The sequence below is a fragment of the Ambystoma mexicanum genome, chromosome 8 (assembly GCF_040938575.1).
Source record: "Ambystoma mexicanum isolate Mex_15411 chromosome 8, UKY_AmexF1_1, whole genome shotgun sequence".
Taxonomy (NCBI): Eukaryota; Metazoa; Chordata; class Amphibia; order Caudata; family Ambystomatidae; genus Ambystoma; species Ambystoma mexicanum.
In genome coordinates, this window is record NC_090929.1 from 1107494218 (window position 1) to 1107519244 (window position 25027).

At 45.3% G+C, this 25027-nt stretch overlaps 1 protein-coding gene across 2 annotated transcripts in view; it reads left to right on the top strand.

Annotated features, from left to right (window-relative positions):
* Positions 1 to 465: 465 nt before the first annotated feature.
* The window catches only part of LOC138472788 (protein-arginine deiminase type-1-like), a 432575-nt gene continuing 408013 nt past the window's right edge, over positions 466 to 25027 (top strand). The window contains exon 1 of one of the 2 annotated variants that reach the window (XM_069611134.1): positions 466 to 830. In XM_069611134.1, coding sequence (XP_069467235.1) covers positions 739 to 830 — 92 coding nt within the window. In that variant the 5' untranslated portion in view covers positions 466 to 738. The remainder of the gene's footprint in view (positions 831 to 25027) is intronic. The other variant, XM_069611135.1, reaches the window with a different exon arrangement.

Genomic DNA, 25027 nt, shown 5'->3' on the forward strand with positions numbered 1-25027 from the left:
CATAATATTATATCTCTATTTCTTACCTAACATGTTAAGTATATTTATTGTCATCTGTATTTGATGTGTTGATAGTTGTATACGTTCTGTGAACTAAATAAATAAATAAACTAAATCATCAAAATAAAAAATAAAAAATGTATGTTATATAATTCAGTAAAATGTACTTTTCAGTCTTATTTTTTGTTTGAATAATGCGGATTGGTTTTAGAAAAGAAATTTAGTACTTTAAAAAAATCAACAAGCATGATTGTTTCTCTCTTTTTGCTATTATAGTATAGATTTCAAATCTATAAAAGGGTCGTGCAATGGGCGTGGCTTCTAAATATGTGAGCAGGGCTTCACGTCCGTTGTTTGCTTCCTACAAAGGTGGCAAGCATTTGAAATGAAAATAGTCTCCCAAATGCGTAACTTCCCCTCCGTTGTAGAGAGACGGTTGGCATTGTGGGCTGGTCTGCACTCGTTTAACCCACTCATGGCGCTTCAAGCGTGCACTGAATGAACCCGCTTCTTGTGCAACTTCATGGGTGTGTGTTCATGGCCAGGCTCTCGTGCTTCCTACAGGCAGAGAGCCAAGGCGCAGGGCGGGCCTTCTTGCGTGCATCGGCTCACGCCGTACATGCCTGGAGTGGCTGATTGACCAGGCCGCCTTCTGTGACTCCCGGCTGCCACACCTGCAACAATAGAGCTGAACGTGCAACTGCAGTCCCGCGCGCCGACAGCAGCCCACCGCGAGACATGTCGCAGCAAAGGACCATCCTGCTGTCTCACCTGCGTGCCACGCACTCGGTCTGCGTGCTGGGCACCAAGTGCTTGCTCGATATTTACGGGTGAGGAGACGGCCGTTAAATCCGAAAAGCATGTTCATTTTGGGTTGTCGCTGAGCGAGGGTACCCTTTTCATGCAATAGCATAGATGCCAACCTTTCGGGTCACTTCTACTTTGCTCGCCCGCCCTCTCAAAATGTGCATCTGTGGGTAATTCGCAAAGCCCCACAAACCCCCTCTAATAGGACTCGCTGCGCTGTAAACCCCTCCATATTGAGGACACTGGCGTTCGAATCAGAAACAGTTCCCTATCACTTTTGTAATCGTTTTTAAATGTGGACATAGGTTTTGCTCAATAGAATGACGGTTCCTTACTTGACTATGATCTTCGTTTAGTTTGACAGATAAACGCGATCTTACCTGCATATCTCAGTGGAAGTGTGTACTGCATTGCACGTTTGAACTACCTGTTAATCGGGGCTGGCGCATGGTGGCATTGTCCTGTATTGTCTTGTGATCTTGGGCAAAACTGTAGGATGTTGTGTTCACTATCAATGACATTCTTGACGTATTGAAACATTGTTGATTATATGTTTACAGTGATATATATTTATAGTGATAGCTTCTCTACTTTGAATTAACCAAAATGTGAATGCATTTATTTATTTATGTGTAAACCGCCTTAAGCACTTAGGTAAACGGGCGTACAAACAACAAGCCATGACATATACAGGGAAACAAACACTAACTAAAACTATATCAGACAAGAGAGAGAAGAGAAGACACGGGAATAAAATCACATAAAAGAAAGGCAAGATTAAAAGCAGTGCAACCGCAAAGGCACTAGCAGAGGTAGCGCCGATCACTGAGGCGATGTGAAAAATAAGGTTTTCAATTTTTTCTAAAAACCACCGAAAGTGGTCTCAAGCCTCAACAGAACCAGGGCATTCCACAATTTAGCGGCAAAGCATTTTCCGGCTCGCTCCAGGTCGACACGCGTATCAGTAGCAAGTTTGTTTTGATCTAAGTACCCGCCCATTCTCATACATATTCACACTTTGTTTCAGATATGCGGAGACTTGCCAGACAGTGATAAACAATAGAAAGCAGACTAAATTGCGTGCGTTCCTTAACCGGGAGCCAATGTAATGCTTGCCTTACAGCAATGATGTGATCCCTCCTATTAAGACCTGCTACTATCCTGGCTGAATTATTTTGGATTGTTTGAAGCTTAAAGAGATAACATTGTGCAATGGCTGCCAATAAGCTATCACAGTAGTCTGCTCTAGCCCCAATTATGGCCCTAGCCAGTGTGGCACAGTTTTCGACAGAGATAAGTGGGTGGATCTTGTTCAAAAGTCTAAGATAGTAGCAGATGAAGATACTTTATAATTGACACGATCTTTCATTTATAGAGCCGAGTCAAGATAAACCCCCAGGGTTTTATAGCAGCAAACTCTCACAGCCAGTTTGTTGTGTTTCACCGATTAAGTCTGGGTTGTGAAACGACCAGCAGTAGCTCTTTCTTGGCCTCATTCAGAGCGAGGCAATTATGGGCCATCCAGCTCTGTATAATATTGAAGACCGCATTGATCCTCAATGCATCTTCATCATACAAGACAGACATTTTGAGCATAACTTGTCTGTCATCTGCATAATTCGTCTACTGCACATCAGTCTTCTCAAATAGGTCAAACAGAGGTTTTAAAAATATATTTAAAAGGGTGGGTGAAAGACACGAGCTGCCAGCCTCCAGAGTTCCTTGGAGTTTGAAGAGGCATTGTTAATGCGATCGTCAAAAGATTTTTTTTAGCAGTCAAAGTGATCTTCTTATAAACAGATGAGGCTATATTGTATCTAACCTTATCGCTATCCAGCAGACACTTCTGCCAGTACCTGTACCTTTTATTCCATGTAGCTCTGAGAGTTCTAAGTTCTTGGGTAAACCAAGTCTGGCATCGCGCTGGATTGGTTGTCACTTTACAGACCCTCACTGCAGCAATATGATTGGCTGCTAGACCAAGGCATTTAGAATAACAGGTACACTTGTTTCCCAAGGCATCGTAAGTTTAATTATATTCAGAAATAGACTTTATTTTTAGATGGGGCCCCAAAAATAACTTGTAAACATGACAGCATCACGCTCAAATTGCTAGGTGAGCGATGAGAGAATCTTTTCGGCTGCATGAGTCTGAAAAGCTGGAGAGGCCACTGGACAGAGGTCAAAGACCTGTGATTGTTCGAAGGGATGCAGATCTCGGTGGCGTCTCTACAAATCAATATTAGGGCGTAAACCAGAGGGCACAAATAGAACAAGGGGTGGGGGGTGGATTAGTGGCACATCAAATACGGGCCAACGGGACCAACTGTTTTAACTAAATATATAGTTTTAAAAGCTGGTTACAAAAGCGAGCATTATTCAAGTTCAGAGTAGGTAGAAGATGATACATGTTTTGCATCAAGTTAATGTATTCCTAATAAAGTGAACTCCTAGTCAACAATTGCAAAGAGGCAGTAAAAAATGTCCAAAGACCCTTAGTTTTACAAATGTTTGTGCGTTTTTCATTAAAAACGTTTTATCATCATTTGTTGCTGTATCATACCTTTTTATCAAGAACCTTTAAGGTCCAACTCGCATCACCCTGAATGGCAGACCCGTCTAAGCTTAAATGCTGCAACTCCAAACTGACAGTTCAACTGTCTGCCTTAATGTGCCATCTGAGTGTCTTAACTAGTTAACTCATGACAAGTTCCTGTCCAACCCTGGTCCTTATTTCAAGTGCAAAAATAATAACCACATCACGTTTTTAATTTGGGCTACTAGATGTCGCGTGTAACACCTAAATTAGCAAAAACTATTGCAATCAAATACTGATTCATGTGTGCATAGGGAGAAGGGCTTGTGAAAAGGGGTACACACAAATAAAATTGGAAGAGGGACACCGTGTATTTTGGTGTTTGCTTATTGATCCCTAGCCATACTAAACCGTATTAGACCCATTCCTGCTCATCTCAGGAACTCTTTTAGCTCCGAGCTCTTCCATGGTCGCAGCCATCGTGCATGACTGTCGATAAGGAAGCTTGCCATAAGGTCAATTTGCTGTCAATGCATGCTCCTTTTTCTGTTTCTACTCGTGTCTGCCATCTTGAGTGTCAATCTCTCTGTGACTGCACAGTCCAACTATGGTTCTTGCCTGTCACGTCAGCTGATGAAAGTGCAAGTCCCTTCTCTCTGAATAAGATGCCAAGCTGCCTGGAGGCAGCTTTTACGTCTAGTTGTGGAATCCTTTTTTATCTTGTTTCAGCAAACAATGTTTAAAGTTTATAATTTCTCTGACCACAGCCATCGGCATTTGATGTTCAGGTAAGAGGAGAAGCTGAGTTCAACGATTCACACTTTTGTAGTGTAAGCCTTCCTCCATTAGGAGGTGCCATTCATTCACAAGAGTGTAAGGGACAATAAAGGGGAAATTAACTATTTCAGCATGTCAACAATTGGAACATACCTTATGCGTTTACAAGGCCAATAGAACATTTCAGATGTAAAAAGTAGCACCACCTTGAGGGGTTAATAAACCTCTCAAAAGTTGTTCACGCTCACTACACAATTGTGCAATAAAACAAATCGGCTGCAAGTCGTTGACACCAATGATTGGTGAAAGGAAAGCCCTGAATGTTCATTAATCATATTGCATCAATATTATTGGCGAGCATTCAAGCCGTATAACTAACACTGCAGAACAATGTAAATATCAATTTTTTCTTACGCTCCTCATGGCGAAACCCCCCTTTTCTAGGAGCTGACATTCGTCTGCAATTCGGTGGCAATTGATTTGTAACCATAGAATGGTATGGGCCTGCAGGATATGACATTGCCAGTGAAGGTTGTGTACAGATGCACCGTAGGCTAGGCAGCCTATGCTGTCGCCAATCGGCGAATGCTCCTGCTGGTCCCACAGAAACCAGCTGGCACGTGTATGCTAACCAGTGGAGTGCATTGTAAAGGGGTTGTGTTGTTTCTAGGCGCGAGGCCCTTTTATAGATTCCCCAGTGAGGTTGTGCTCCCGCTTCACTTCCCCTCCTCCCCCCTGTGAGACCTTGGAGACCACTCCTCTGGCCCGCTGCAGAAAGGGCACTTAATGTCCCATCTGGGCCACACAAATAACTTTTATAGTACTCTCTTGGTTATGGAGGAACATTTCAATTGGAAGCTATTTCCAAGTGATTGTTCATTTGTGTAACCATTGTTTTCAACTCCAACTTTAATTTTAAAGTTTCACGATAAGAACTGGAATAAGTGCATTTTCTTTCAGAAAATCTACACAAAGAACCCATGACCTACCCAAATCCAGTCCTTGTTTCAAGACAAAATGTGTTGCACAAAATAAAAGTTTGAAACTTTCTCCCTTATTTTCATCTGAGTATTTTGGCAAACCAAAAAGCGGTTAATTTTTGTACAACGCATCGTAACTCATGTGCAGAGGGACACACAGCTTGTGGGTGTTAATTGATTATTTAACCACCCATTGACGGCCCCGTGGCTATGCTAATCTTATACCTTCCCCTCCCTGCCCCGAACACCTCATCCTGGGATCTCTTTGAGCTTCCCTTGTCAAGCAATAATATAAACCTTCAGTCAGCCAGTGTTTGCTCTAAGCAGTCTAGAGAGAGGCTTATTGCAGCTATAAAATGCTATTTGATTGATAAAAATATCTTAATGAAGGGTGCTTCAGCCACTTGATTTCAGTCTCTTCCGTGGACTGAAGTTCTGCTAAAAACAAGCAACAAAAAAGCCAACAGTATTGGGTTGAGGTATTAGATGAGCAGTGGTCAGGTACTGACATGATATGCTCAGATATTCACTCACTTTTCCACCTGTTGCGATATTATAACCAGGTAGTACCATTATATTAGTGCCTTGCAAATGCTCACCCAAAAGCCCAAACGGTTGGCTTTGCCAATGCTTGTTATTTTGTGCTTCTTTGCAAATACCTCCATCTTCTGTGCTGTAAAAGTGTCATTATTATGCAAATGAATAGTAATTGTAATATAATGTATAGTGCATCTCTGAAATATGTGGTGGGCTTGTGGCGTGTGGTTTTGCCAGAACAAACCCGGGGGTGGTTATAAGGGAAAGGCAGGTACAGGTTGTGTTGATGAGTATGGACCGGAAATATCAGATTAACTGCTGGTATGGTTCTTTGTGGTTTGTGGCATTGAGACTTGGCAATGTGTTCTATTCGATGACAGGGCTGGGACACTAGGAACCTTCCTGGTTGAACACAGTAGGAGATAGTGCTAAAGATGTAGCGGGCTGTGCAATGAATGGCGAGCTTCTACGTTGGTTGCAGTGGTTGGGGTGGTGCTAGCAGGCATACATCCATGTGCGTTGTTGCCTCGGTGTGTTATTTACATGTGCTATAGATTGAGAGGTTGTGAAAGAGAAAGTTAGGCTGTGGCTTCTGAGGGTCATACTGGGATTGCAGGGTTCTTCTGACACATTGATTGAGTTGATGAGCTGCTGTTACTGTTCTGGGTTGCATTTTATGACAACCCTGGGGTGGTGTCAGTGTCTTATGGGTGATGGGGAGAAAAGGTTGGGACAACTGACATGATTAGGTTGGTATCTCCATGGTTGGTGCTTTAAATGGGCAGGCCTTAGCCTGCCCGCAGTACCAGCACTTCTAATGTTTACCATATTGAGTACCTTGACTTTTCCAAGGTGAAGGGGAGTGCTGGTACTCGATTATGGGGGCAGTTCAAAAATGAAGGATTTAATTTTACTGTATAATGGTGAAGGTATATGTCCCTGCAGAATTTGTTGTGGAAAGTAGAGCCTACTCCCTCCTTCTCTCCCCCACCCCCACAGTGCTCATCAGGTCACCTTCAGGATGTCCTTGTCCATGCAGGAACATTTCAGCGTCAGTAAATAGATGCCACTATGGAAAGTACATGGTTTAAAGTATCAAAATAATTGTGGAGATTTACATTTCTTTGATATCTCACAAATACAATTGTGTAATAGGTGTGACTGAGTGTTGTAACACGGAGTATGTAATGCCAAAAAAATCATATTATAATGTTATTTACTGAGTAGTACACTGCAATATTAGTGTACTTTGAATCCAACTATAATATAAGGGCATTGTAAAAAGACCTGTCATTTCAGGTTGAAAGATATCATAAATGGTTCTCAATTTTGTTGGTACCTTGTGCAAATGTTCTGTGGTATTTAATGCCTATTGATTCAAAATATTTAACAGTGAGAGCTTTAGTTTGGTTAATTCAAATATTATTATAAAACCAATAAGAGATAGACATGCATTTGTTGGTCAGAGTTTAGTTGTGCGCGCACTGTACATGGCTGACATATTTATCTTACTTCAAGCCTTCTCAATTCCACTTCTCTGTTTCTGCCTCGGATTGATGCAGGCACTTGGTCAATGGCTGGGCTTTTGATCCCACTTTTCAGATGATTTTGATGTTGTTTCTGTCAATGATTAGCACGCAGTATTTTCTGGTCTTGACTTCCAGTGGAATTCAGCTGTTCTCTTATTCAATGGGCCTCATCACGACTCTAGCGGTAACCCTTAAATGCGGCGGTAGCGCTATTAGCGCCGCATTTAAGGGTCTGCCAGATCATGGCCTTGGTGGATTTCTCCCCAGCTCTGAGCTGGGGGAAATCCGCTGAAATTTCGCACTCTTACCGCCGGCGGGAAATCCGCCGGCAGTATGAGCGCAAAATTTCCCCATTGAGCCCAATGGGGAATGGAGAATTCCCGAATGGGCTCAATGGGGGAATGGGCAATACCCGTTCTGCCGAACCCGTGATCCGGCGCTATTAGCCCAACTCGTGATGAGGCCCAATGTCTTAGTTCTTTATCATGCTGCCTATGTTCGTCTTCTCACATATCCAGTTGATGATATAAACCAAAAACCTTTTTTGCAATTATGAGTTTGTTCACATGGATTTCTGCACCACTGTATTTTACTAATTGTACGTTTTTAAGAGCATATGTGCACATTGTGCAATTTCCACATTTGTAGAAACCAATGAGATTTTGGTTAGTGCTTAACCAGTTCACCTTCTTTGGTTTGCTATTGTTCATATGACTTGGACTAAGTATTGTACGGAGGGAGTGTGCCCTGCTGTGTACTATACTAGGTTTATGGCCCGTGTATTTAGCTAATTCTTTCTCAATTTTCAACAAATGCCAATTTTTGGCCAGAGCTTGATTCAATGTTGTTGTCTTTGGGGGTCATTACGAGGTTGGAGGTAATGGTTACCTCCGTACCGGGTCCCGGTTCCTCAAATGAGGACTTACCAGGCCATTCCAACCTTGGAGGACCCGGTAATTCCTCATTCGAGGAACCCGGACCCGGTACATCCCCCATTCCCATTGAGCCCTCAGAGGGCTCAATGGGAATGGGGAGGGAGCTAACAGGCCCGTTAATAACGGTGCCCATTGTCAGCTCCCTGGTCTGCAGCGGGACCCGCAAGCAGACTCGTAATAGGGCGGTAAGGGGTTAATGGCGCCGGCACCATTACCGACGCTGTTAACCCCTTACTGCCAACCTCGTAATGACCCCCAATGTATGGCTTCAAGCTGTGCACATTCTGGGTCACATCAATGTGAATGCAGACTCCTTCAGCCACTTATCTGTGGCAAGTTATGAGTGGGAGATAAACACCGATGTTCTCACCAAGATCTTTCAGCAATTAGGTACTCCAGAGGTGGACCTCTTTGCAACATCACCGAACAGGAAATTTCCTCTCTATGCTTCCAGGGACGGGCTCGGGGTGTCTTCCTTGGGAGATGCAACTCGAGATCACGTAGGACAACATGAAAGCTTATGCCTTCCTTCCTTTGCCACTGATCCATCCGTCACTTTGGAAACTCAGGAGTATGTCGAACTGCACTCTACACTTCATAGCTCCTTGGTGGCCAGCCAGGTTCTGTTTTTCAGAACTGCAGCACCTGTCAGTATCCGCCCCGATCAGGTTGCCACAGATTTCTGACCACCTTCACCATAGCAATCACCAGTTGTGGCACCCCTCCCCGAAATCGTTCAGCTTGTGCCTGAGTTCTGATCATTAGCGCAGTCCAACCTCTCCAAGGACTACAAGTGTATAATTCAAGCGGCATGAAAACCCTCTACGAGAGCTCAATACAGGAGCAAGTGGCTCCATTTTTGTCGTTGGTGTCTAGCTAAAGAGCTCGACCCCATGCACGCTTCTAGTGACACCATTTTGCCTTTTTGTATCAGACCTTGCAGCCTCTGGCATACATGTCATATCATGCAGGACATATTTGTCTGCTTTTGCGGCTTACCTGTCTACAGACAGTTGCTCCTTTTCGCTGGCTAATCCAGTCATCAAAAGACACTTTGCAGACCTTCTCCATTTCCTTTTCCTTTTCCACTGGTTCGGGCCCCTCATCCCAAATGGGTTCTGAATGTGGTCCTCAATGCTTTGTCACAAGCCTTTTGAACCCATGGCCACTACCAAACTCAAATACCTGTCGTGGAAGGTGGCTTTTTTGATTGCTGTAGCATCTGCAAGACTAATAAGTGAGCTGCAAGCTCTTTCTGTGAAACATCCTTTACTCACCTTTCATAAGGATAAGGTTGTGCTTCGCACTCACCATTTCTTCCTGCCTGAAGTGGTTTCTGAATTCCATGTGAACCAGTCAATATCTTTACCGGTCTTCTTCCCGAACCCGATCTCTGATGCAGAGTGGGTCCTACACAACTTAGACGTCAGACGAGCTCTGAAGTTCTAACTTGATAGAACGAGCAAACTCAGAAGCTCTTCACAACTCTTTGTTACATTTGGTGACCCATAAGGGAAACCAGCCTCAAAAGCATCCATCTCCCGCTGGATAGCTTCTTGTGTTTCCGAGGCCTACAAGATTCAAGGCTTTCAACCACCAAAGGGCATTCATGCACATTTGGTCCGTGGCAAAGCGGCTGCTATTCCCTTCCAAAAGTATGTCCCTTGGGAGTCCATTGCCAAGGCAGCTACGTGGACCTTCCCATCGGCTTTTTGCAAACATTACTGTCTCGACCTGAGCTGCCGGGCTGATGCCCAATTTGGCCAGGCAGTACTCGAGAATGTATTCCAATAACAGAAATTTCCATCCACCCATAATACCTATGGTCAGTGCTTGGGAATCTCCCGCAAGTATGGAGAAAAGGGGACTGGACTTAGGAGTATGACAAAGTTACTCACCGTAGTGACTACCATACTCCTAGTCCATACGCCCGTCCGCCGTCCTCTCTAATAAGTATCCTCTATTGTTGCTAAATGGTCTGAGACCTGGCGATAGAAAAGGACTGAAGTGATGCACGGGACGGAACTCAGGAGGGTGGGGCTACGTTGACGTGCAGCGGCCCTGCTTTAAAAAAAAAAAGGACAAAAATCTTTTTTTTTAATGCCATTAAAAGTGCTCCAGTCCTGTCCCAAAGTCTCACTATGACTGTATTCACTGTGCTGGTTCGGGCTGATGGAAGTTGCAGTTCAAAACATCTTAAGAGCCAAAAGTTACAAACCTTTGCCATTGGAAATACTGTACATGTACAGGGGGTGCTGCACTGATTTTTCATATTATAGGCCAGGATTGCTGTAATGATTGCAAATTCATAGATGGGGAATGCTGAACTGTATGTGTGTGATGTCATAGGCAAAGAACACTACACTAATTGATATCTACAATTGCTTAAAGTATTTCTGATCGATTGCAGCATTGTTTTTTATGGATTTCACCCGATTTATTTGCTGGCGCACGACACCTAAATACTACCCGCAAAGAATAGCCTGTGGTGCTAAATCAAAAATAGGGTTTACTCTTAATTGTGAATTGGAGGTCAGGTCTGGTCCCTTTCTTTCTGACCCTACCACCCTACATTGTGTAGCCCGATAATATTCCATGTTCCCTCCCTGATCCTTTGCCAATCTCTTCACATTGCAACACTGCATTCTTCCACTTTCCCAACCTATGCTGCTGATTCACAGCATCATGGTACCCAAGATGACCGCCATCAGGACCCTGCCTGCTCCGGATACATGATGGTAAACCGCCTTTGTCTCCATGCCACTAAGAGAAAGTTTATTTACTTTGGCAGTAGAATTCTGCCTTTCTTCCTTTTGCTTGTCCTCGATCTCTCTGATCACAACCGCCCTTGTCTGCTTTGCCAGCGAACCCTGGGTTTCTTTTGATCTCCTTTCTCCCCTTTTAAACACATCACATCAACTTCAAGTGGCATCTACAGTGGTCTTGCCATGCCTGGACTATTGTACTAGGCTTCTGCATGGCCTCCATAAAGCCTGCTCCAGCAGTTGCAGTTTAACCAAAATAAGGCTGCCATACTGATGTTGGGCCTAAAGCCCTGTGAGCATATTACCTCTGCTTTCCTCTCCCTGCAATGCCTACCAATCACTTTCCAGGTCAACTTTTAAAGTTCTCTGCCTCATACATAAGATCATTTGGAAAAAAGGTCCAACATACTTCAGAGACGAGGGCAAGAGATACCTACCCTCAAGGTTCAAAAGATCACCACGCACCATGATAACATGTCTGTAGCTGACGAGAAAAATAAACTTGGTGTCAAAACTCTTGGAATTTCAGGTGTTTCCTTCTGGAACAATCTCCCGACCATCATCAAACCTGTTGACCAGCACCTGTGGGTACAGGGGAAAAAAAACGGTGATCTTTTAGAAAGGTTTTCCAAATTGGATGATGACCCCTTCTTCAACACATGAACTGAATCTTTGAGAGGACTAGAGGGTCTGGTCTCGATCTAGTAACGCCTAAGATTCTCGAAATGGTGTATGCACTATGGTTACTTATGGCCCTGGAGTCTCGTGTTGTTTTGCACTTCTTTTGTCCATTGCTCCAGCACTTATTTGGCTTCTCCCATGCCTCTCCCCTTGCTCTTAACTGATCTCTGCATCCGCACTAATCCGAATCAGAGTTTAAGTTTGTCCTCCATCTGCACCTATGTGTTTCGCGTGCATGCCTACACATTAACAACAATAGTGTCGTGTTACAGCGATATGACGCTTAACTGGCCTCGTCGCCGCGTTACAAAAAACATATGTTGTCTGTTTAAAACAAGGTGGTGTTCTGTGTATACATTGATAGCCACGGAGTGCTACTGTGACTGCGTGCAATCGTCCTATACTGCTTCATGTGCCTACATATATTGTCTGATGTATAAAGACTAACAGTTAAAAGTGTGGGAAAAGGGAGGTTTGCTACAGCTGGGGTTGGCCATGCTTTAGAGCCTCTGCCTGTGTCAAGGAAGGAAACTGGCATGACCTGCGAAAAGCTCTGAAGGGCATGCATTCCTGCCATGGGTGTAAGATGAATGTACTGGAAGCTACTAAGGCAAACCGGTTTTACAAATTGTTTTTTCTTTTTAGATAAAAATTGGGCAAGCAAAGACCTGAAATTAACGAGCTGCCTTCTTTTGCATTCAAGGAGACTTTTTGTTGCCAAGGGAGAGAAAATGCGGCGTGGTTTTAGCGTTGCTTGCAGTTGATGAGGCGATTTCCTCACACGTCCGTACCAGCGTTATGTACGGGGTCCAACCAACGATAAGCCAAATTAAAGTCAAGCGTGACGATAGAGGTATGATTTCCATCGTCATTAGCACTCTGCACGTCATGGAATTCACACCTAAAGCAATCGGGGAAATAAATGTCCCATCAAACATTGGCCCATTCAAAATGGCTTCTATGAGCACCATCTCTTAAAATGCCCCATCAAAGGGCATGAATACAGATGTAAAGTACAGACACATAGCACGCGCACAAGAGCATGCCCCAAGCACAAACTTGATCTTCCCCTAAAATGAAAAACCGTGAAATGCTTCATACACAAAACAGGCTCATTACAAGTTGGCTGGTCTAAAAATAAGGTGCTGGTAGTAACGTGTACTGGCACCTTTCTGGACCGGCAAACTGCAAGTCTGCCGGTAGGGGCTCTGATCTACCAGCAGGCATGACCTACTGGTAGATCAGGTCCCTGCCAGCAGATAAATGCCTGAATCATTCGGGCAACCATATCCCATGGAGTGCTATGGGACTCCATGTTATGGTGAGTTACTGGGGTCTACGTCGCCCGTAATATGCCGGTAATACCGAGATATCAGGTGGTGTGGACTGTACAGGAGATCCCCTGTATCCTGCTAGAATTACCAGCTGGATACCAGGCAACTCCAAATGAGCCCCATGGCCTTGCTGAGGACAATGAGGCAGCATAGACATCAACACAATGCAAGCCGCAGCGGATGGCCTACTACCACCCTATCGGGACACACATAAGATCCATGCCCCATGTTCATCGGGACACAGATCCCACTCCTCTTACAACTGCAAACAACTAATCCTGTGACAAAAGAGCCAGTGAATGCCACACTCGGCCACACCCCCACCACACAACAACAATTACATCCTCCTCTGGCAGGGACACGTGGCATGCCACCTGGTTCTCTTGCACATCTTGTTATATCCCTTACACTCGCACTGGTCCCAATGGAACTCATGGCTGAACCGTCACAAGGCTCAGAACCATTTGTATACAACACATTGCGCAATCCATTTTGGCCCAGCCACCAGTTAAACCACCAGTATCTGAAAGGCAGCAAGTCATACACACCACCAGCACCTCATCTACACAAGAGATATCAACCCTGTACATGCCCCATTGAACGACACCGGCACCAAACCTGCCTGTCCAATCGCACAAGAACTATTTGCATCTGTATGCTATGAGGACGCCAGTCAGCCACACCTGCAAACCAGTTCCGTCAACAGTAATGACACTTAGCCAACGGAACCGTCAGCTGTGCAGTGACCCGCTGCACGGGCTGCTGCAGCACCAAGACAGGCGACAGCCGAGATTGACACAGACAGCACCACCCACACTAGTACACTACAAGGCCCCCTTGAGAAGCAACAAAGGAAAGGTACCACCTCGGACCTCTGAAAGAGGCTGGAAAAAGTGAGACTTAAAAAAACAGATCCGCTGAGGGCCTAAATAATGCCAAGGGCCTGAGAACCACTGCCACATTCTAGCCGCTGTGCAGCCAGGGGCAGAGCCAGCCTCAACGTTTGGGGGGAGCTGGGTGGCAGTTTGAAATCTGTTAGTGAGACGGGACATTAGACCTATTGCACTATCGAGGGCTCCCCGCCTCCCCTAGCCCAGGAGACTGCGTAGACATTACTCCTGCATTCGGCCTATTAGATGCATCTTTCACCCCAACTCGCCAGAGACGTAGCCAGACGGATGCTTGTTCTTCCCCCGGCAAAATGCACAGGAGGGACCGAGCATAGTGAGGGAGAATGAACTAAAGGCAGAGTTTTGGGGAGTTTGCCCCCTGAGAAAATTTGTAAAATAAGGGGTTATCGGTTTTTAAAGGGTAAGATATGAAAACGTAGATGCCAAGTCACCAACAATGCAAAAGAGCATTTTCAAGCACATTCTCATAATGACTTTTCCCACTATATGCCAGTACTCTGCAAGCGTAAACAGCATTTTCATATTGATTGTGTCCATTCTGGTGCACCTATATGCCCCATTTTTCTGCCATAAGAATATACTCCAGTTTGCTTTGTCCATAATTCCAGTAATGATACTATAACAAAACACATATTTATGTTGGCTCTGACAATATAGGCCAGTATCCCCATGTAAGAACATACTCCTGTTGGCTTTGCCTTAACACCAGTAAAAAGAAGCGATGCCACAGTAAGAATATATCCTTGCTGGCTACACAAATGCCCCCATTCCCATGCAAAAACTCTCGTATTGTATTTTGCCCTACCTAAAGTAAAACATGTCATGCAGCAGTTGAAAAGAAAAAGTTGCCTTGCTGGCTGCACAAATGCCGCTACCCCAATGTTAAAAAAACTTATGTTGCCTTTGGCTTTAACACCAGTAGTGAAATGCAATGTCACAGTAAGAAAACATGTCCTTGCTTGCCTTCCGTTAAGATAGTTCAAGCAGTTGAGTGCTCGCTGTGGCGATCTGAGTGTAATTCGCAGGTTCATCCTTCCGAGGTCGATAAATGAGTACCAACTTCGGTTGGGTGATAATTGCATGTAAATATGTTTTCTGTACAGTACCTTGGTAAAAGCGCTATATTAGTAACATATTACACAAATCGCTCCCTTATAAGAACACTCATGTTGTACTCGTCATGTTGTATTTACCCTTTAACGCCAATGAAATATATGATGCCACATTAAGTAAGCATTACCTTGTGGACTGCACAAATGCCCCCGCCCGCCCCGTACCCTATGTAAGAACACTTATGTTGCCTTTGACATTAACACAAGTAGAAAATCGTGCAGGGCCACGTGCTAGGAAACGCGCCCTTTCCCCATGTAAGAACACTCATATTGTCTTTGACCTTAATGCAAGTACAAAATTCCATGCCACAGTAGGACCCAGCTAGCCCCATTGTAGTGCCCTCTTCCCCACTCCAACCCCACCTTGACATAATAACACTAAAGTTGCCATTGGTTTGCCCAAAAACGCCAGTAATACATGCCATCCGCCCGTCAAAAAAATGTTATGCTCCACCCCGGCTCCAGCCTTGAATAGACACACTCAGATATACACACTTTCACCCACCAGTCTCAACCCCATGCAGCATATGTCATTCACCTGAGCACCCAGAACACTTACACTAAACGCTCATTCACACGTGCATTCACACCCATATACACCATTCACACTGCATTCATTCATATGTAGTGAGGGGAGATTAGTCAACCAGCCACTGCTTGCTTACGAAGGAAGCAGGTTTTGTTTTCACCAATACATATTCTGTAGAAATATATTTGTACCCGGCCCACGGTAGTAGGTGCGTAGTTTTGGTTAAGTTGCTAAACTCGTAGGAAGAGCACTTTTTCGGTGGCTTATAACTTTGCTCACCCTGGAGGAATCCTCACCAAACTTTGCAATAAAATTATATGGTTGGCTTTGACTTTTTTGCCAAGTTGGGTGAGGTTTTGTGTAGGGGGGGGGGCAAAGTTATAGGGGGAGCCCCATTTTTTTCCCCATAAACTGAATGGGCAAAAACTTTGCACACGGCTACAGCCCGAACGGCTGGACAGATTTTCACCAAATTTGCGGCCGGAGCAGGGGCTTGGGTCAGAAAGCATGCTTTTGTGTGTTTGGTGGAAATCCAACCAGTACTTTTGTTGCAAAGTACTGAAATGTACGTCCCAAATAATTAGTGATATCTGGGTCCATCCGCAGACCCATTTCCCTGTTTGCTCCGCGGACCGATGTGTCATTGGCCTGCGGTACACCGTGATGTCGGCAAACTTTGGACGCGGCCGTTGGTTGGTTGTAGGGAAGCGTGAATTGCACATGACATAGTTTGGGTGGGAGCAAGGGTGCTGTGCTATGCGGATGGAATGCAGTAGTTGGGAACATGGTGGCATCAGTGGGTGAAGGAAATTGTGTTGGGTCTGTGGAAGGATTAGACTATTGGGTGCATGGGCGAAGGCCGTAGGGCATGCACTGAAGAGCATAGGGCTTTAGCATACCCACCGCAGTACCGCAAGTGTGGGTCTGCATCCGGTACATGGTGGTGGTTGCATAGTGCAGTGTGTGCACATTGGTACAGTAGGCCAGTGTTGCGAACCGAATGTGGGTAGTTTGGCAGTGGCACAATAGTTTGGGAATGGAAGTGGGGATAGCCATAGTATGTGAATGAAAGTGCACAGGGGTGCAGGAGAGAGTGTTTTCTTTGTACATTATGGTAACTGGTGCAATTTATTGCTGCATAGTTCCATGGCGGTGCGCAACTTGGGTAGTAGTGCTGGTGGTAGTGCTTTGTATGTGGATAGTCGAAGTTGGTGAAATGGGTGGTGCCATTATGTAGCACTGAGAGGGTTGAAGGCCTAGACTGTTGGGTGCATGGCCGAAGGCCGTAGGCTGTAGGCCATGCACTTAAAAGGCCAGGACTTTAGGACATACACGGCCGTAATGCATTTTGGATTCTGCAGTAGTTAGAGGGTGGTGACCTGTAAAGAATGGGTGTGGAGCACATTTCAGATGGAATAGAGCAGGAGAAGTGAGCTGTCATGCGTGCATGTTTGGTTTTTCAGTTGAGGACACTGTTGGAACATGGTGAAGTTTTTGATGTCTTCTTGGTGATGGTGCTGTGAACATGCAGTGTGAGCACTGGGTGCTGGGTTTGCATACTGTCAGTATGGAAGAGGATGTGGTAGAAGTGCACCTTAATTGTACTTGGTTACTATGCTGTGTGCTGAATTGTTGAAGTAGGGCCAATGTTGTGAACAAGTTGTGGTTAGGTTGGTAGTGACACAATACTTTGTCAATGGGTGTGGGTAGGGGTGGTGGAGGCTGTGGTATGTTTGTGGTTTCTTCTGATAACAACCTGTTTTCATGAATGGGTGCAATATAAAGGTTCAGTGTGTGATTGGTGGATGCATGTGCAGGTTGGGTAGGAGTGCTGATGGCAGTGGGGTGTATGTGGATTGGCATAGTTGGTGATATGGTGAAATGCATTGTGCCATTATGTTGCAGTATGTGTGTTCAAGGCCTAGCCTATTGGGTGCAATAGGGCAGCAGAAGTGAGCTGCCATGCGTGCATGTTTGGTTTCGCAGGTGAGGACAGTGTTACAAGATGGTAAGGTTTTTGAGGTGTACTTGGCGATGGTGATGTGAAAAGTCATGCAGTGTGGGCACTGGGTGCTGGGTTTAAATATGGGAGAGGATATGGTAGAAGAGCACCTTAAATGTGCGTGGTTACTATGCTGTGTGCTGATTTGTTGAAGTAGGGCAATGATGTGAAAAGGTTGTGGGAAGGTTGGTAGTGACACAATACTTTGTGAATGGGTGTTGGTAGGGGTGGTGGGGGCTCTGGTATGTTTGTGGAGGCTCTGGTATGTTTGTGGATTCTGCTGATGGCGACCTGTTTTCGTGACTGGGTGCAATGCAGAGGTTCAGTATGTGATTGGTGGATGCTTGTGCATGTTGGGTAGGTGTGATGGTGGCAGTGGTGTGTATGTGGATTGGCGTAGTTGGTTATATGGTCACATGCATGGTGGCATTACGTTGGGGTGCCTGTGTTCAAGGCCTAGCCTATTGGGTGCATGGCCGAAGGTCGTAGGCCGCAGGCAATGCATTGAAGAGCCTAGGACTTGAGGAAACACACGCCACTTATGCAATTTTGACTGTGCATCTGGTAGAGGGTGGTGACCTGTAAGGAATGGTTGTTGAGTACATTTCAGACGCCATAGAGCAGCAGAAGTGAGCTGGCAGGTGTGTATGTTTGGTTCAGCAGGTGAGGTCGCTGGTAGTATATGGTAAAGTTTTGGATGTGTCATTGGAGAAGATGCAATGATAAATCACACAGTGTGGGCACTGGGTGCAGTGTTTGCATACTGGCAGTATGGCAGAGGGTATGGTTGAAGTGCGGCTTCTATGGGTTCTTTACTATGCTGTGTGCAGATTTGTTGAAGTAGGGCCAATGTTGTGAAAATGTTGTGGTTAGGTTGGTAGTGGCATAATACTTTGTGAATGGCAGTGGGTAGGGGTGATGGAGGCTGTGGTATGTTTGTGAATGCTGCTTATTGCGGCCTGTTTTCGTGAATGGGTGCTTTATGGTGTGAGGGAGTTGGGTTGAAGTGCTGCTACGTATGTTACGTTTGTGCACAATGTTAGCTGCCCACATGGTCGCATGCATGGATTCATCGTGTTGTGCTGGGTGTGGGCAAGGGTGGACTTTTGTGTGCATGGCGATAGGTGAACTGGGTGCGCTGCAGGATCATTGTGGATGCTGAAATGGGGCATCCTGTAGGATAAGTTTCTGGTGGAGGGGCTTTGGAAGCAAAGGGAATGTGTTCTCAGAGTGTTTAACGGGAAATATGGAGTTGTGTACAGAAATGATAGTGTGCAATGCCGAGGTTCAGTATGTGATTGGTGCAGGCGTTTTTGAAAAATGTATAGTCGCCAATAGGCGCCACTAATGGAGTGTTTGGAAATTTTGAGTGCAAAGGGAAGAAGTATTGTGTCTGCTTTACTGGGGCGTGGCCCTAGCTGTAGCTGGGAAAGCGCACCAGCCACATCATGGCCTTCTGAGCATGGAGCCTTCGCAAATGGAACTGTGGGGATTCTCCATTGCGGGTGTGGTTCACCGTAAGGGGTGGTGACATATTTACCCAAAGCTCGATGCAGTGAGGTTGGCAGAGATAGACAGACAGCGAGTGCTTATAGTCGGTGATACCTTTGTGCATGTTCTGCACAAATATGCTGTGGAAAGAGGCTTTGATACTGGCTTTCAGTTGGAAGGAGTGCAGGCTTTTTGGGGCACAGTTTATGAGTGGGGTTTCGGGTGCATGAATCTCCTTTGCAAATGTGTGGCCTCTGTTGGTACTGTAGATGTGGTGGATGTGCATTTTGGAGGACTACATTTGGGCCACATGTCGTGCTCACGTTTGCTTGCTTACTTAAAGAAGTTGATGACAGCTGTGCTGCCGATATTTCCTACTGCAAAGGTGATTTTCTCATCGATGACACCAAGAGGACAATGGGAGCCTGGCGGTGTAATTTGTCCACAGCCAGAGGTCGGGAGATGTTGGGTAAACCGAAGTATATGCGACCTTATGTGCAGTGCTGGTATGTTCCGCAACGAATATGAAAGCATTAACCATCAAGATTTCCAGTGGTTCCAAGGAAATGGCATGTTTTTACTTCCATTGGCAATGCTGTTGTGTTTGCCACTCTGCATGAAGCGTTGCAGAGAATCCTTTAGAAATGTAAGATAAGTGTTCATCTTCAGTTGAGAAAAATGTCAGGAGGAGGAGCAAACAGTGAGCAAAAGGGAGAAAAACAAGAAAAACAAATGTATGAATACGTACATAACAAAAACATGACAAACAAAAATAAGTGTTTTTAGAGACAATCCTAAAGACACAATCCCCACCGTTGTCTTAAATTCCTCCCCCTAACACCCCCCCCAATCGCCTCCCCCTCCAGTTTCTAGCACGGTAATGCAGCTGATTCCGTGGGACTTTGAGGATTAGACATGGCACATCCGGCTGTTTTGGCACTGTGGAGGCTAAGCCATTGGGCAATGCGGTTGCTGGTTGTGGTGTGTACACAAACACTGAGAGAAGGTCTGTTTGTACAGATAAATGTAGGAGGCTATGGTGAAAGTGTGCAAAGTAAGGGGCATGCATCCTGTTTGTATGCATGCACTGCACGCATTTGCTTCCAGTTGCTAATCAACATTCCCTGCTACTTTTGTGGGGTCACTTTTCTGACATTTGTAGTACATGCATTACAATGGAAAGACCATATTGGGAAGTGTACAAGGTAGGTGGCAGACATAATGTTATGAATGCAGTGTGTGCATCATATGATGTGCTATGTTAGTTTGTGCCATTTGTATCGCGCCTACATACAAGTGTCTGAAGGCATGCCGAGGAACACGAGACGGAACCGAGGCCACACAGAGACATTGATTCCTCTAGGCCAGCTGACATTGAGAGTGCGCTAGTGAATGGGAAGGGGGAGGGCAAAGTGCAGTACATGGGAACAATAAGAAATACATGCAATTAAGGCCGGTGCTGGCAAGTGCAAGGATAAATGTAGACATCAAGTGGTGGCTGCACTGTTAGGGTTCTAGACAACAGTCCCCAAGTGGGGGGGGGGGGGTTGGCAGAAAGCCAGTGCAGGGGTGGAACTGTAGGGAGGGAGGTCCCCTGGGGCACAGATGTTAGGGTGGCTAGGAAACCAGTGCACAATACTTTTTAGCCCGGAAGTGAGCAGGGGAGAGGGGGGAAAAAGAAGCACATGGAAAGGTTTTCAGGTGCTTTCAGAGCCTACAAGGCTTCTCCTCAAGATCAGGGAGACATAGAGCGTGTTCCACAGGGAGGCCCCAGCTGAAGAAACACATCTACCACCATCTGGTTGCGTGTAGAAGCAACTGACCCGAGGGAGTAGGAGGCAGATGAGGGAAGAGCTGGAGCAAACAGTGTGGGAGGTAAGGGTTTAGCTTGTCTTGCAGGTATAGAGGGCCGGTCTTGTGTACTGCATGATGAGTAATGCACAGGGTCTTGAAAGTGGCCCTTCGTCCAACTGGGAGCCAGTGGAGGGTTCTGAGAGCTGGAGAGGTGTGGTCTTGGACCAAGTGCGAGTAGCATTTTAACAACAGTGTTTTGCACTCTTTGGAGTTTATGAAGGTGGTATGCTGGGACTCCTAGGTAAAGGGAGTTGGCATAGTCCAGTCTCGATATTACAATGGACATAACGCCGGCAAGTCTGTTCGGGAAGGAGAGGTAGGGAAATATGCACCAGAGAATTTTGAGATGGTAGTGACAAGATTTAGATAGGTTGTTGATCTGTCGGGAGAGGGTTAGGTCAGAGTCCATAGTGTACCCAAGGTTTTTTACTGCGATGGAGGGGGTGAGTGATGGGCCCATGGAATGGGGCCAAGGGAGTGGATAAGGGAGAAGCTTGGTGTTGCTGCACACCATGATTTCGGTTTCAATCGGGTTTAAGAGGAGGTGGTTTGTGGTCATCCAATGGTCGATATCTAGGAGGCAGGCTGCAAGGTTGGGCTGAGAGTTGGCATCTGAGTTGTGGAGTTTAAAGATGAGTTAGGTATCGTCTGCGTAGTTGTAACACAGGATATTGTGCATGCGGATGATTCCAGGGAGGGTAGACATGTAGAGGTTGAAAAGGAGAGCTGATAGACGAGCGCCTTGCTGTACTCCAGTATTAACTGGTTGAGCAGCTGAGGCAAAAGGGGAGAGGAAGGTTATTTGTTTCCTGTTGTTGAGGAAGGAGGCGATTCATTTGAGGGCAGTTCCACGGATTCCTAGCGAGTCGAGGCAGTCAAGGAGGATTGAGTGGTTAATTGTGTCGAAGACCACAGACAGGTCGAGTAGTATTAGTGCAGCCCATCCTGCAGAGTCAGCAGCGATCTTAAGATCGTCCCAGATTGAGGCCAAAGTGGTTTTGGTTCCATGTCACGGTCTGAAGCCTGATTGGGCGAGGTCAATGAGGTTGTAAGATTCGACAAAGGCATTTAGTTGGGAGTATGCAGTTCGGTTGATGAGTTTTGCAAGGAATCTGGTGTTCGAGATGGGGCGGTAACTATTGGGGTCAAGGGATGGTTTTTTAAGAAGCAGCTTGACATATGCAATTTTGAAGGCATCGGGAAAGATTCCAGAGCCGAGAGTCATTTACTGCCCAAAAAAATGTCATACCTTTTTTTTTTGTGGTGATGGGTGCTTATGTGGATGAATGTGCATGTATAGCTCCTGGAATGTTTCACTGAACTTTCCACTGGACGTGCTTTCCAATAACAGCACACGTGCAGGCTGATTTTGTAATGGTACATATGAAGTCTTGTGGAGAACTGACATTGTAAGATGTTGAAGTCTTGGAGGGCATTGGTGGATATGTGTGTGAGTACTTAGCAATGCCTAATAAGGGCGTTGTAGGAAGAGGATATTGGAAAGGGAAGAGGACTGTTCATGATTTACTGGGGCGTGGTTCTCAAAATACGTTGCGAGGCGCACATGCTACATTCTGAGCTTTTGAACATGCTGGCCAATGAAAATGCGATTGGACAATTGCAACAATCAGGTAGTTAGAGTGTGCGTCACAGGAAAGGGCGGCCATATTTTGTTTCATTATTCTGTGTAGTGAGGCTGGCAGAGATGGCGAGATGCACAGTTTTCATAGTGGGTGATCGCTTGTGGTAGATCTGCTCCAATATGCCGTGGAAAGAGGCCTTAATGGCAATTTGAATTTGGACGAAGTGGAGGCTTTGTGGTGCGGTGTCCCTGTCCGTACCTTCGACCATTTGCTTGCAGAATGTCGATGAGTGGCCACTTTAGGTACTGTACACGTTGTGGTAGTGCACTATGGAGCATTGCTTTTGGGCTCCAAAGCTTGTGCAAGTGTGTACCATCAACTCAAAAATATGATAAAAGAAGTGCAGTGCTTTTTTGCCACTGCGAAGGTGATTTTCTCATGTATACACCTAAGTCCAGTATATAACTGTTCCAATGAATGTTGTCGGCAGCCAGAGGTGGGAAGGCGTCTTATCAAGAATTACAACATTGGTTATCGATATGTGCACCTTCTCAATGGAAATGGCATTTCATTGTCGCCCAGTGGCAATGACATTTGGTTTTCCAATCTAGAGGCTGCACTGAAGACGCTATTGTAAGAATGTGAGGTGCAGTGCAACAAATAAAAACAATTATAAAAGCCTGAAAAAAGAGTTGTTCCTGTGGAAGCTGTTTTAAAAAATAAAATGGCTTTTTTACGAGCCACTACTACAAAGGACATCCCCTACTGCCGCGCGCGCACACCTGGAAAAGTCGGCGGACATCACAACAGTTGCAGGGTTGTACGTGTAACATACGCCGCTTTTGCACATGGCCATCTTATATTAAGGACTGTGGAGGACACAGGATTGTGCAATAAGCTTTCTGGGTGTGGAGTGCATGCACAGACTGTGGTATACGGTATATTTGTCAACCTAAATGCAGAGGGTGAGCTTATGGGTGTGTTTTGTACGAGCCACAGCGTATGCTTTGTGGGTGAATTGCACATACATTACTTGACAGTGAATGGAAAACAGAGTCCGGTGTGAGTTGTGTGGAGTGTATCATGTGTGTTTGTATGCGTCTGGAGCACCTACAATGAAGTGATCGCTTTTGGTTTGTCCGTGTGAGACTTTGGTGACACTCGATCCCGACGATGATATTATTGTTGATTGTGGAGGGACAAATGCATACCATCTAACACGATTTTCAGTGCCGTTTGTGCTGAGGGAGGCAGTAGCCCAGATAATGCTTATGTTTCCGATCTCCTGCATAATTTTGTATCCCAATATGCAGACCCTCGTGTAGGTGCGTTATTTTTTATTTGGTCCGGAAATGGAGAAAGCGCAGTACATTGTGAAGAAGTGTATTTGTGTCTGTGTGTCTTTTTACAACCTGTGCCATTGTCGTACTGTACAAATGGTATGATAAGATATGGTATTTATAACGCGCCTATACACAAGTGTTTCAAGGCGTGAATGGAATCTATTGTTTCACCTCACAAACAGTTTTCCCCACAAATGGTGTTCTTGTTGATATTACTGCGATTCCGAAATCTGCACGATCTACACACATTGCCTTGCGGCACTTTTTGGAAGTATAGGAATAATGTTTGTGCTTGGTGTTGCGCACTTGCGCTCTTGAAAACCCACTGCAACACGCACATCTGTTTCAACATCCACCCATTTCTACTGGTTTCTACTGCAGTGTTTTCCACAGTAACACGGTTCCTTCCATTTAGCACACAATTGTGTGGAGGGTATATGATGCACGTCACACTGCCTCCCTTCATTGCTACTTACATTGCGACACTCTGAAAGGAGCTTTAAATCATAATCGGCAACAACAAATATTACTAAAGGGACGTTATGGTGAAGGTGCGGTACTGCAAACATAGCATCGTTTCTAAATACACTATGCTAAAGCAACGTTATGTTTATAGTGCCCTAATAAAAACCTATGAAATTCACTAACAAAAAACGTTGTTAAAGGGACTTTATGGTTAAGATGCACTAGCAAAAACTATGAAATTCAATGGCAAAACGCTCTTACAGGGACGTTATGGTTACAGGTCAAACCGAAGCACCCCACAAATTCTCCAGTTAGGGTAAGCTAAGCAACCATAACTCGTACCACCTGTGTGCACTGCAAGGACTAACACCCAGGACATAAAAGATGACATCACAAATGTGCCTAAATATTGTATTCATCAGACACCCACTTGACGGATCATTTGGGTCTACTTCCAAGGCGTACTTGTAGTTTCTTGTTTCATTCTCAGCTGTGTAGGTGGCAAAAGCCTGGCTGTTCAGGGAGCTCCAACTAAGGCACAAACCCTGCGTGAGAATATTTAACCAAAAACTATTATTTCTCATCAGAATCTGACTAATTGTCCAGCTGACTAATTATAAATACATAAGTGTGGTCCTGGCCATGTTGCTGAGCCACTGAAACTTGAGGCAGGCTCACCATACAATATATCACCCATCCTGAGCCCCTCATACATTTCATTGCCTCTTGCAGGGCCACCATTCTGTTACTGCAAGTTGCAAAGCCAGGACCACAGCTCAGCACATCTACAGAGGTGAAAGCAATGCTGGTGTCAGACTACACCGACATATCCAAGCCCTTCCCAGGTGAGTTGACA